Source organism: Toxoplasma gondii, chromosome V, assembly GCF_000006565.2.
Source record: "Toxoplasma gondii ME49 chromosome V, whole genome shotgun sequence".
NCBI lineage: Eukaryota > Apicomplexa > Conoidasida > Eucoccidiorida > Sarcocystidae > Toxoplasma > Toxoplasma gondii.
In genome coordinates this window covers 2602967-2616462 of record NC_031472.1, presented here as the reverse complement: position 1 = coordinate 2616462, position 13496 = coordinate 2602967, and the positions used below count along the sequence as shown (strand labels likewise).

Genomic DNA, 13496 nt, shown 5'->3' with positions numbered 1-13496 from the left:
CGCACCTGTCAGCCGTATTTGCGACAAGCCTTTTTAGCATGTCCTGTTTACAACCACTTGGTACCGCTTGAGGGATCGCTCCAGTCGGCATAACGGGACGGTTCGAGAAAGAAATTGAGCCACATCTGAGTTCTAGAGTTACCCTGTAGTCGATCCGGCATCGAAGCCCATGAGAGAAAACAGCGGGACGCTGATTTGGGAGGCTGGCCGATAACGTCGATCCCATCTTTGCGAGCGGGTAGCTGAAAAGCGCCGTCGGGACCTTGTTGATGACGAAGCCCAGGGCACTACCAGAAGGAGAGCGTAGTGATTCAGTGAAACTAAGCAGTGACAAAAAAAGATTTCAAGACAGATGCGATCGATGCTCTTCTGAGCCCCATTTTCCAGTCACGGGTGAAATACCAAAGCCCTACCAGAGAAAGGAAGGGGCGTAGGTAATTACCCACTTGACACCAGCACTGCTCCGAGTTCGTCAGATGTAGGGCAGTAGCTCCGGCTATCGCTCGTGGTAATGGCACCCTAAATGTTGAAAGTGCGTTCAACATCGCGATCTTGTTTTCCGTGGTGTCTCGCTGCAAGTTGCTGTTAGCAGGTGACTTGAACAAGGAAAACAAAGGTGGCTGCATTCTCAACAAACGCCACCCAAAAGTTCAAGGATGCACGTGACTGGTACCCTGCCGCCTCGGTCAGGGTGAATGTTTGACTGACAGTTGAAACATCCGCTGTGTAAAAGGTTGCCGATCCGTCCTATACGACCCATTAGGTTTTTTTGAGTGTTATTGGTGGCGGTAAGCGATGCTAAACAGAATTAAGATGATGCCGCCTCAAACCAGTGAAGTGACCATGTCCAAGAATGGGAGGACCTCGCAGCTGCGTTAAACTGGTACTCATATCCGCCTTGTAGGTGTTTTCAGGATCCGTTGTGTCCCGCACAGCAATTCAGTGGGTGTACTGTAGAATACAAGTTGAGCCCTTGGCATTAGCACCGTGCACTGTGTCACACAATTTGGACTTCCGCACGGATTCGTGACCAGTGGTTGCCCAAGTCGTGTTACACTGCATACATCAGGATAGTTGAAAAGTCTTGCACGCGCCCAAGCCCGAATATCTAGCAGAAATGCGGGAAATGTGTATGACACGGAAGTGCGATTTCCGGCAGTGCAAAACTTTTATCTTCCGTGTAACATCCAATACGAAAGGGGCTGAGCTCTAATTTGACTGGACAGTTCCAGGGAAGCGTACGACGGTCACAGTAATGCCAAATCGTTCCCTTCCATTTCCGCTGATGCCTTCTGTCCATTGTCTGGCTGGATTTCTGTCCCCACTTTAGTAGCTAGACAACATTTTTAGTCCCCCCCTCAAAAATCTACATGGAGCTTGCGACCGCTACCGAATTTTGCGAGTTGATGCTGAACCACATTTGACTGAAAACATGCAAGATATATTTGCAGTGCCTCGCACTCGTAGGGGCCCATGACAGCAATTATGTTGAATGGGGGCATGCCGTAGCATCTGGGTCCAGACTTTAAGGGTCGATACGTCGTCAAATGCTGCCGCAAGACAGCCTTGTAACATCTGCATACTGATACAGTAATAGTGATCTTCGTGCTGTGTACGGCATTCTGTTCGCAACGTGGTTACCGATATATATCAACTCTCCACGGGCACCTGCTTCGTGTCTCGCAGCATGGTGCGCAACACGAAGCAGGCGAACAAAGAAGCTTACGTTGCCTTCGTGGTGACTAAGATCCATTGAGGCAACATGGAACCACCAGTAATCACTACAGTTGCGAGGGAGGCATGTACTTGTCACGTCAGATACGAAGAATCGTCAACACTCCCGTTGCAAACGATTAATAAAGGAGCATGTTTCTTTGAGACACGGAGCAGCGAACAGAGGAAGTGCTGGGACGAAGGGTGGTGCCGCAAAATGATATCTGATCTGATGGGCTGCACATGTTTTGAGCAATAAAGGTACGTAAGCATAGATGCTGTGTGGCAATGGTTACAACATACTCACGAACGTGCGGTTCATCGATGACAGTGCTTGCAAGACTGATGGTCAATCCATTCAGAATCTGGTGAAGTTATGTAAAGTGGACGGGCATTTGTATCTGCGCACGTTCTCTGTTGTCGACGGGTATTATTTATCCAGAGAGGCACTCTGTCTTGTCTTTCATGGCTACACGATACGAACGAGCTTCGTCGTAGAAACGGTGCCGATCGATGTCAGAACCGCCTGAGACACCTAGAGCAAAACGATCGCCCAAAACAACGTTTTGCTGATTTAAAAACGTAGCCACACCGGTCGACAGGTTGCGCTCGTTCTCTACGGGTGTTCGGCGTGCAACTGTGTTACGCATCCAACAAAGAGACACTTAGAGGGCGCCCCACCACCTTCGGCATTTCTGCTGGTGTAACGTGCTTTGTTGGAAATGGGCAGACTGAGTAGTGTCCGACGATGAAAGTACTGCACTGCCAAGAGAAAGATAAGCAGAAAACAAAGTTTCGGCAAGACAGGTTTTCCGTGTAGTAGTGTCAGTATAGCAACCACAAATACTCGAAACAAACTAGCATTTACCATGAAGCGAGCTCTACGAAGACCGCTCCCTAACAACAGAAGCTTGGTCTCTCTCTCACTGGATGGCTTGCCCCTCCGGACGAAGGGTGTGACGATAATAGTTGGACTTGCTGTGAGGGTAAGGAAAACTCGACAGACCGGAGATGACTGTCTTTCAGCTCAATGGTGTCTCCCAGTGTTCAAAACGAATAAAACCGGTACATAGCTGTAGGTAGCTCCCGATTTCGAATACTATCAACGGCGACCTTGCTACACTCCCTTACCCACAGCACTCGAAGTTCTACGTCTATTCTGTATTTGACATTTGGAAACCCCTCTGAGTTCAGGTCCATCCGGAATTGCCAATCATACACTTGCGACACTCGCAAGTAAATCAAGAGACGTCACTGTTCACTGAGCGTCACAGACGTCATCACTGTCATGTGCCATATTTGACGGGTCACGTGCTGTTCGTGAACTGCTGCAGCGTTTTTACCGGACGTAAAGGATTTGTGTGGGTGTGGAAGCATCCGCTTCAGGCACAACCCGGAACAACAGAAATAACGATTTTGGCAACATCTTGTCTATCCGTCTCGTAGTTCATCCCCTTATGAATCGAACCGCTTAGTATCGCTATCTCGTAGCAACCGACCAAAGAAACCCAAACCTCCAGAACTGCTATCCGTTCTAGTCGCCCGACCTCCAAGGACTGTGGTATTGTGCGCAACAGGGACACGTCGCATTCGTCCAAATTTCTTCGTCTCTGGCAAAACCGGATACATGTGACGTTCGATTACATGGGAACTTGAGTCCATTTGTCTTGTATCCGGCATAGCAACGTCCGAGTCTTCCCGCGTGGGAGGCAACACCATTACATCCACACGTTGGCGTTCTTGTATCTCAAACATATCTATCGGCGACGTCCTTGCTCTGCCGCTCTCTGCCCGATGTTTTCCTGTCAGAGCCTTACGCCGGTGATACCGGCGCTGGCCATCTACGAAGGACAGTTGTTCCGCTGATACGGCCATGTCGCCGACACCTACTGACGAATCATTGATAGCTGAAGTGGAAGCTGGAAGTTCCTCTGTTGTCGCGGCAAGTAGAGGCAGAGGCGCAGCAACCTCCAACTCTGCCTTCTTGTTGCAAATAATCTGAGAGAGAAGATTTTCTTCTTCATCTGAACTACCTGCTAGTACTCGGCTGCTATTGCTGCTGACGGTCACGGGGGAGTATGCAGAAGAGGAAAGGAAAAAAGATATCCGGGGTGGGTCTGATCTATCTGACGGTGCTCGTAGGGCATCCGGGTTTGGGGTACCGTTCTCAATTTTTTTCGTCCTTGCCAGATCTGGTCTGGGACTGACATGTCCCTCTAGTACCTCCTCGACGTCGCCACCCGCAGAACTCCCTTTCATCTGCCGTATATCCTTTATTGCTTCCTTTTCATGTAACGCCTGCCTGAACTTTTGATTCTTCGCGTGTCCACCTTGACCGTTCAGTTCCACTGTGTTCTTCGGTTCATCTTTATCCCCCCACTTCGCCTCTGCCTCTCGCCGTCTCGTCTCCTCTTCCTCTCTCCTAACACACACTTCCTCCTCCGCTTCCCTTCTACTCCGTTCTGTCTCCTCTCGCCGCTTCGCCTCTGCCTCTCGCCGTCTCCTCTCCTCTCCCTCTCTCCTCACACACACTTCCTCCTCCTGCTCCGCTTCCCTTCTACTACGTTCTGTCTCCTCTCGCCGCTTCACCTCTGCCTCTCGCCGTCTCCTCTCCTCTTCCTCTCTCGTCATACCCTCCTCCTCCTCTTCCCGTCTCCCACGTTCTGTCTCCTCTAGCGGCTTCGCCTCTGCCTCTCGCCGTCTCCTCTCCTCTTCCTCTCTCCTCACACTCTCCTCTACCTCCTCTTCCCTTCTACTCCGTTCTGTCTCCTCTCGCCGCTTCGCCTCTGCCTCTCGCAGTCTCCTCTCCTCTTCCTCTCTCCTCACACCCTCGTCCTCCTCCTCCGCTTCCCTTCTACTCCGTTCTGTCTCCTCTCGCCGCTTCACCTCTGCCTCTCGCCGTCTCCTCTCCTCTTCCTCTCTCGTCATACCCTCCTCCTCCTCTTCCCGTCTCCCACGTTCTGTCTCCTCTAGCGGCTTCGCCTCTGCCTCTCGCCGTCTCCTCTCCTCTTCCTCTCTCCTCACACTCTCCTCTACCTCCTCTTCCCTTCTACTCCGTTCTGTCTCCTCTCGCCGCTTCACCTCTGCCTCTCGCCGTCTCGTCTCCTCTTCCTCTCTCCTAACACCCTCTTCCTCCTCCGCTTCCCTTCTACTCCGTTCTGTCTCCTCTCGCCGCTTCACCTCTGCCTCTCGCCGTCTCCTCTCCTCTCCCTCTCTCCTCACACACACTTCCTCCTCCTCCTCCGCTTCCCTTCTACTCCGTCCTGTCTCCTCTCGCCGCTTCGCCTCTGCCTCTCGCAGTCTCCTCTCCTCTTCCTCTCTCCTCACACCCTCGTCCTCCTCCTCCGCTTCCCTTCTACTCCGTTCTGTCTCCTCTCGCCGCTTCACCTCTGCCTCTCGCCGTCTCCTCTCCTCTTCCTCTCTCGTCATACCCTCCTCCTCCTCTTCCCGTCTCCCACGTTCTGTCTCCTCTAGCGGCTTCGCCTCTGCCTCTCGCCGTCTCCTCTCCTCTTCCTCTCTCCTCACACTCTCCTCTACCTCCTCTTCCCTTCTCCTCCGTTCTGTCTCCTCTCGCCGCTTCGCCTCTGCCTCTCGCCGTCTCCTCTCCTCTTCCTCTCTCCTCACACCCTCGTCCTCCTCCTCCGCTTCCCTTCTACTCCGTTCTGTCTCCTCTCGCCGCTTCGCCTCTGCCTCTCGGCGTCTCCTCTCCTCTTCCTCTCTCCGCATACCCTCCTCCTCCTCTTGCCGTCTCCCACGTTCTGTCTCCTCTAGCGGCTTTGCCGCTGTCTCACACTGTGTGCTCGGGGCTTCCAACGTATTTTCCCTGGCAAGTGCCGTTGGCCTGCAGACTGCTTGTTCTAGCGTGGATTGTTCTGTTCCTCGCAATTCGCCATCTGCTGCATTGTACATGTGGCCTCTCATTTCATTTTGATTTCGTACCCCGTTGCCCGTGCCGGTACCATGTTCGGTCCGCCTTTGCTGTGTCATCTCGAGTGGTCCTTCGAATTTTCCCACTTCGTGCCAGTGTTTGATCTCCCTATGGTGTGCGTCTTCGATAGATCTCTTGTCTCGACGTTGCATACGAAAACCAAACGTGTGTTCGGTTCCGTTGCTTCCCTGGTTGTTACCACTAGGCCGTACCTCTCTTGCTTCACATTTCTGACGCGTGCCCTTGTTCGATGTTACTTCAGTTCTGAGACGTCTGCCAACCTGGCCCTCGTCTTCTTTACTATGCCCTGATGATATCCACCGTCCCGCTGCTGACCATGTTTCATTCTCCGTCACACGTAGCCCCGTACCCGGATCTAAAGGCAACGCGTGCGTCACTAGCACCTCTTTCTCCACCAGTGCCGTCGGCAACTCTGTCCTCCTGGAAAAGAGACTTTCAGGGCTGCTGTCCATCTTTCCGAAGCTTGTTTGTTTCCGCGTTCTTGACGAGGGCTGGCTTTCGCGTCCATTTATTACAGAGCTTCCCACTGCATGCATACCAGAAGTCCCTTTATCCAATTTGGACATGGGTAGACCACGGACTCGAGGCTCCCCCTTCTTTGTGTGATCCTCTCCATTCCCAGTGCTTTCTGAATCATCTCTTTCGGAACGAGCGGCGTTGCTCACGCGTTTGATTCCTGTGTTGTCTCCGCTGTGCAGTGGCGACTTCCACGAAGTTGACGATGAGCGCCGGGCTCCTGAAAAAATTGCTGCAACCACAGCCGAACTCGATATGGCCGCTTCGGTGTCCGCGCTGCATGCGCTCCAGGGATCATCATCCCATTTCAACGACGCCGCCAGCAGACACGACCTACCCGAAGAACTCGTGCCTTTCTTTCCAACCGCATCATCCTCTACAGAAAAGCCCGGGTGAATTTTTGTGGCAGCCTCGGCAACCGGGGAGTTTTTCAGGCGACTAGCAGCAAATGATTTTGGAGCATCCGAGGAAGAGACTTCTACCGGATATGGTCGACCCCCATCAAGACCCCTCGACTCTCTTTCTGGGAAAACCGTTCTACCAGAGAGAAAGAACGGATGTTTTGCCTCTCGTATACAACTAGTCGCACGGAGACACGTGCGAACCTGCTCTGCCCGCCACCATGCCTGCAGACGAACTGCCTAAAGCCAGAACACACATCGCCACGAACCACTAGAATTCACTGTTCAATCGGAAGTGTTGTCGTGTCGCCACACTCACGGTTTTGCAGCTTTCTGCCGAAAGAGTAACCTCCTGAAGACCGTGCAGGATTTATTGGCGCGCAAGCGGGACCTTGGAAGACCACACTGATCGCCATCAAGTCCACTTATCCCTTCTTCCAAACGCCACGACATATTGTATGCAGCAAATGTATCATCTGACAGCAACGATAAATTTTCTGCGCGAGTTCGGTGCGTTTTTTCACGATGGATCATGATGACTTGCCGAATGCTTTAGCCATTTCATTCCAGTGTGTCAAACGTATCGACGTGAAGTGACCAGTGGTTTCTTCCCTCCTCTGACCCACAAGCTGAGATGATATGTCGCGTCCAATTGCACTGACATCAAACGGCGACTGCCCTCCACCGGGCACGAGAAGTAGAGTCAAACACGCACAAGCCTCACCTTCTCTTCTTGTGTCTTCGGAAGTGGAACGAGACGGCACTGCCTTGGTTGCATCAACGCCTTCGCGGCCTCAGGTAGGATGGGTTTCTCATCTGAAGTTTCGAGTTCTAAGGGGGACTTTTCTAAGCGTTTCACGGTCTTTGCACGACCATATACACTAGAAGCTTTCGTCACACCATAGGCTGTGCGTGCTGCCGGACGCTGCCCTGCTGAAGTGTTTGCCTCTCCACCGACATTTTCCTCTGTGGGATCGTTTCCGGACGTAGTCAGCCGCTGCCTGGATATGGGGGGACAGATATGTGGAATTCCGCTTCGAACAGGTTTCTTCAATACAGCTCCTCCGTGCTCTTGCGCATCGGTATCAGTTTTTTTTGTCGCCGCACTGCCTCCAGTTAACGGACCATTCGCCAGTTTCGTACCCGGAGAGCTACGCGGTAGAAACGCGTGGTGCTTTTTCAGGGCTTCTAACGGAGGCGTTGTCCGACTTGTTTTCGCTTGTGGCACTTCATGAGCGTGGGACGAAGGCCCTGTGAATTGAGCAGCTTCGCTGCGCATCGATGTAGGAGCCACTCGCTTTGAAACGGCGAACCGTGTATTCTTCGCTTGACAGCCTGACACTTCCTGGGTCGTTGACCTTGGCGAGGTGGATACATTCTCCCTGACATTTGCCATATCCTTCGATTGACTGGGTCTCACTGCGTTTAAACTGAGCTTTGCGCTAATTTCAGTTGGTTCTGTATGCGACTTCGCGCCCGAAACATGGCTTTTGACAGCAGTTCTGGGACCCACCGGACCGGCAGAAAACTCTGGTACCGATCCCCTGTCAAACAAGTGCCGTGTAGTAGCTACGCAGTCAGCTTTCGCCGTCGATGCAACGGCCTTGGACGCTTCTCCTTTGTGCTTCGTGGCCCGTGTCTGATTCCTTTCGCTTACGGCGCTGGCGACGTCGCATGCACTTGATAGACCTCGCACCGCAGTGTTCTCCAGCTTCCGTTTAGCATGTGCAGAGCCAACTTTTGCAATCGTGTATCTACTGTCCACCTTCAGGGCCTTCGCCGGTTGCATCGACGCTCTGGCGTGTGCAGATAGACATCGGCCAGTTTCTTTTCTCTCGGCACTCCGTCCTTTGACGCATTGCGTATCCGGGTTATTCACTCGTTCTGACGCCTGCCTGCGCTCAATGTTCTGAGTCGATGGCTCAGCAACGGGAGGTGATGCGGATGAGGAAACACTTCGCTGTTCTTGTGAATCACTCGCTTTGGACTCTGCGACTGAGGGATTGTGGACCGAGCCACGAACTCCAAAACGCTGGGTTCTAATCGTAGGAATCCGGAACACCTGCAGCGACCTGGATACCGGGTGGACAGTCTGCGGCACAGCTTCTCTTTGAGCGGCGGCACGATGCTCCTGACCTTCGCTGTCGATTGAAACTGAGTCCTCGCTGACGTGTTGCCTGGTGCGTGAAATTAAAATATCAGAGGCGGCTACAGGGTACTTCGGTTGCAACGGCTTAGATGGATTCTTCATTCCCGTCGGCTGCAAGTTTTCCCGATGCGCCGCCCAGGAAATAAACGCTTTCTTTCCTAACTGCCTAGGTTCTGTCCCCCGGCCTCTTTGGACGGACACTTCGCGACCACCGTCCAGATGCTCCTGTGCATTTCTACGAAAACCGAAAATAGACGCTGAACTGCGCGCTACTCTTGCACGCACAGCCGACACGTCCTCACCTACACCCGCCTTCGGGAGGGTCAGGCGGCTTTGTCTCTCGCTCACGTTCATGCATTCAACAGGCGTCTCTCGTCCTGCGACATCAGACAGTTTGGGAGCAGGTGCCGACGGCCGCGTCGAGGACTCGTTCCTGATCTTGGAGCTCTCCACCGTTGTGACACTCGTGGAGCTCGCTGCTGGCTTGCTTCTTGCTTTATCAGCTGGTCGAGCCACTGACAGGCTCTTTGGGATTCTGGGTCGTTTGCTAACCTCTATGTCTTGTGACGATGTGGTTTCGTCGATCAAAGGTTTTCTGTCAGATGCCGCATCCACTGACGTCAGCTGAACCCCTTTCTCTCTCGCAGGGACTCCCTGTTTGAAACGTTGAATCGCAGAGTCTACTCGAGCATTAGCTTGCGCGGCTTGTAGACACACTCCAGGTGTTATTTTTTGTCGACGATTCTCAGCCATAAGAACTCTGGCCCCTTCAGCAGGTTCTGAAAGTAAGGCAGTTCTCTGGACCGATTGTTTTTCGAGGTGACCTGTCTTCCCTTTTGGCGTCCGAGAGATTCTGCCAAGCTTTTCACGTTGGGAAGATGCCACTGCCAGGGCCGGTGGATGTGAAATGCCAGAAACACTCTGCCTCCGAATCTGCTTGCTCTTTGACGACCCTTCGATCTCAGGTTGTTGCAAGGAGACCCTGCTTCGATCACCATCCTTTGGTTCCTGAGCGGGGGCTGCACGTTCTTGTCCTAACGCTTTTTCACCGAAAAAATCCGCGCCATCGGACGCCTCATTTATTTGATTTTCCCTCGTTACCAGAGGATGTTCTACGGCAGGCCTTGCTTGTGGCACTTCACCTGTGCCTTGGTTCGCGCTAGTCTGGGCCATGTCCACCGTTTCCCGTGCTTCGCCAGAATTAAAGGTGTTGCCAACAGCTCCGGCCTTGGTTTCACAGGCCTTAGCTAGGCGTCGCCCAGGTACACCTTCGCTGTCGTCCTTGCAACGACAGGACATTGAGACTGGGCCACCGGACAAAGTGCCGAACATTGCCTCACTTCGGGAAATAAAAGGGGTCCTCCGCTCGTCTTTAGACGCCTTCTTGAGTTTCGTGTCCCCGCCTCCCCAATGTTCCGCCTCTTTAGGTTGTTCTGTTTGCGTCTTCTTTTTCGATAGAATTGCTTCCTTATGGTTTGCAAATAACGCTGAGGTACCACCGGCGTCGTCAACACACAAAGAATCCCCTGGGGCTTCAGCTGTGGACGTCGGGACCGGAAAGCGGCCTTTGGCCTCTCTAGGCATTCCGAGAGTAACGATTCCTTGGTCCGCTTTTTCTTGTACGGGAAGTGAGACGCTTGCCTTCTTGTCCTTCTCCCCGACCAACTGCTGCGTCCCTCGAGTTCTTGCACTGCCTCGTTCTGTTGTAGCCGCTTTAGCAGCGTGCACATCGTCGCTCAGGTTCCAGGACGACCGCCTCAAACCATCCACCAGCGCCGATTGTGACTGCGAACGGGAAGAAGCACTTATCGGCATGTTAGTAGAAGACAGCGTACTCGAGAACCTTTCATACCCTGCACTGGAACATGGATTTGCAGCCTCTACTACTGTTCCGGTTTTTTTGAGGGATTCAAGACCCATTCCATACTGACTTGAAACACCATCGAACACGGCAGGATCCGATTCGGACCTGTCAGAGGCACGCTTTCGCAGGACCGATGCAGCAGCTTGCTGAGAGGAAGTTGCTGTCTCGACACGGTGAGCACGATCGAGGGAGCTGGGCGCATGTCCTCCACCATTCTGCTCCACATTCTGCATTGCGATCGCAAAAGGGTTACCCGAGCTTTCCGTCTTTGATTCTGCTGCCACACCTTGGGTATGGAGACGGGAACGCGCCGCTGCTGTCTGTGCGGACCCTGCTGAGCTGCGCAAGCTCTGGTGATGCTGAGGTCGAGAAGCCTGTACAATGTTGCGTGGCTTGAAGGAAGAGGCAGGTGACGACGCATCGTGGCACAGAACCGCAGGTGTCACTGCGTCGGAAACTGAAGAGACAGAAACTTCGCTCTGCTTAGGCAGGGATTCGAACTCGGACAAATCATCTTCAAACAGAGAAGCAATGATACCTGCCTTAATTGCCTCAGGACCGTCACACGCTTGAATGACTGGGATAGCGTCTACCGTGGCAATCCGCGGGAGCGCTTGCCCCGTCACTTGTGTTGGCGTACATAACTCTAGGTCACTGCGGGTCTTAATTGGGCGTCTTCGGCCTCCTTTTTTCAGCCAATACAAGTCGAGTCGCGGGACTTCAGGATGCGACCGGGCATGATTCAGCAACTGCACAGATCGTGGGGACGATGGAGGGGATGAGAAAACAGATAAAGCGTCGCGAGTCATCCTTAATTCTTCAGCCGCGTCGGCAGACATTGGCCCTGAATGTTCTTGTTTTTCTGTCCTTGCAAAGCACCCTGTAACGGACCTATGCGTGTAAACTTCCCTTGTCGGCTCATTCGGTTCACCACCTTCAGTAGGGCATGGTGCCACAGGGACAGCAAAAGTACCAGTACTCACCCCGGCAACCACACCCGAGACACTACTCCCGATCCAACCCAACGGCAACTGACGCAGATCTTTGGACTCGGAACCCTTCAAACCGCCCTCACCCATCTCAGTCTGAATGTGGCATACTGCACCGTCATGCAACTCAAACAGATCACTCTGTGAACAAGACCGCCCCTCCACCGCATTTCGGTCGGGACCGCATTCCTCCATCACATTCCTCGCCCTCCAAACCGACACACCAGCCTTTTCAGGACCCCTACCCCTTTCACCTGACGCCTCAATATGGCGCAACAAACGCTGGTCCTTCAATTCTCGCGAAACCGGCTTTCGCTCCACGGACGTCTGGACAGCAGCGTCGGGGAGCCCCCTCGCCTGCGCCTCAGCCTCTGTCATCGGTCCAAAAACAACTGCCTCCTCCCCACCAGATTCCGCACCCTCAGACTGCTCAGCTGTCCCTACACTATCGCCAACGCTTGGCGCCATTTGGGCATCTCTGGCCGCCTGTCTCGGCTCCGCGGACGTCTCGACAGGAGCGTCGGGCAACCGCGTCGCCTGCGCCTCAGCCTCTGTCATCGGCCGAAACACAACTGCCTCCTTCCTACCAGATTCCGCACCCCCAGACCCCTCTGCTCTCCAAACAGTCTCGCACACATCTGGCGCGTTTTGGGCATCTCCGGTCCTCTGTTGCGACTCCAAGGAAGTCTCGACAGGAGCGTCGGGGAGCCCCCTCGCCTGCGCCTCAGCCTCTGTCATCGGTCCAAAAACAACTGCCTCCTCCCCACCAGATTCCGCACCCTCAGACTGCTCAGCTGTCCCTACACTATCGCCAACGCTTGGCGCCATTTGGGCATCTCTGGCCGCCTGTCTCGGCTCCGCGGACGTCTCGACACGAGCGTCGGGCAACCGCGTCGCCTGCGCCTCAGCCTCTGTCATCGGCCCAAACACAACTGCCTCCTTCCTACCAGATTCCGGACCCCCAGACCCCTCTGCTCTCTCCACAGTCGCGCACACATCTGGCGCGTTTTGGGCATCTCCGGTCCTATGTTGCGACTCCAAGGAAGTCTCGACAGGAGCGTCGGGCAACCGCGTCGCCTGCGCCTCAGCCTCTGTCATCGGTCCAAACACAACTGCCTCCTCCCCACCAGATTCCGCACCCCCAGGCCCCTCTGCTCTCTCCACAGTCTCGCACACATCTGGCGCGTTTTGGGCATCTCCGGTCCTCTGTTGCGACTCCAAGGAAGTCTCGACAGGAGCGTCGGGCAACCGCGTCGCCTGCGCCTCAGCCTCTGTCATCGGCCCAAACACAACTGCCTCCTCCCTACCAGATTCCGCACCCTCAGACCCCTCTGCTGTGTCCATAGGCTCGCACACATCTGGCGCCTTTCGGGCATCTCTGGTCTCCTGCTGCGACTCCAAGGAAGTCTCCACCGGAGCGTCGGGCAACCGCGTCGCCTGCGCCTCAGCCTCTGTCATCGGCCCAAACACAACTGCCTCCTCCCTACCAGATTCCGCACCTCCAGACCCCTGTGCTTTCTCCATAGTCTCGCACACATCTGGCGCCTTTCGGGCATCTCTGGTCTCCTGCTGCGACTCCACGGAAGTCTCGACAGGAGCGTCGGGCAACCGCGTCGCCTGCGCCTCAGCCTCTGTCATCGGCCCAAACACAACTGCCTCCTCCCCACCAGATTTCGCACCCCCAGACCCCTCTGCTCTCCCAACAGTCTCGCACACATCTGGCGCGTTTTGGGCATCTCCGGTCCTCTGTTGCGACTCCAAGGAAGTCTCGACAGGAGCGTCGGGCAACCGCGTCGCCTGCGCCTCAGCCTCTGTCATCGGCCCAAACACAACTGCCTCCTTCCTACCAGATTCCGGACCCCCAGACCCCTCTGCTCTCTCCACAGTCGCGCACACATCTGGCGCGTTTTGGCAT

The 13496-nt window shown here is 54.3% G+C and overlaps 1 protein-coding gene across 1 annotated transcript in view; it reads right to left on the bottom strand.

Annotated features, from left to right (window-relative positions):
• Window positions 1-2875: 2875 nt before the first annotated feature.
• Window positions 2876-13496, bottom strand: part of TGME49_285140 (hypothetical protein) — a gene marked incomplete at its 5' end in the record, with an annotated part of 19224 nt that continues 8603 nt past the window's right edge. The window contains 3 exons of the mRNA XM_018781938.1: window positions 2876-4963; window positions 5459-6819; window positions 7304-13424. Of these exons, the coding sequence (XP_018637715.1) occupies window positions 3169-4963; window positions 5459-6819; window positions 7304-13424 (9277 nt within the window). The 3' untranslated portion in view covers window positions 2876-3168. The remainder of the gene's footprint in view (window positions 4964-5458; window positions 6820-7303; window positions 13425-13496) is intronic.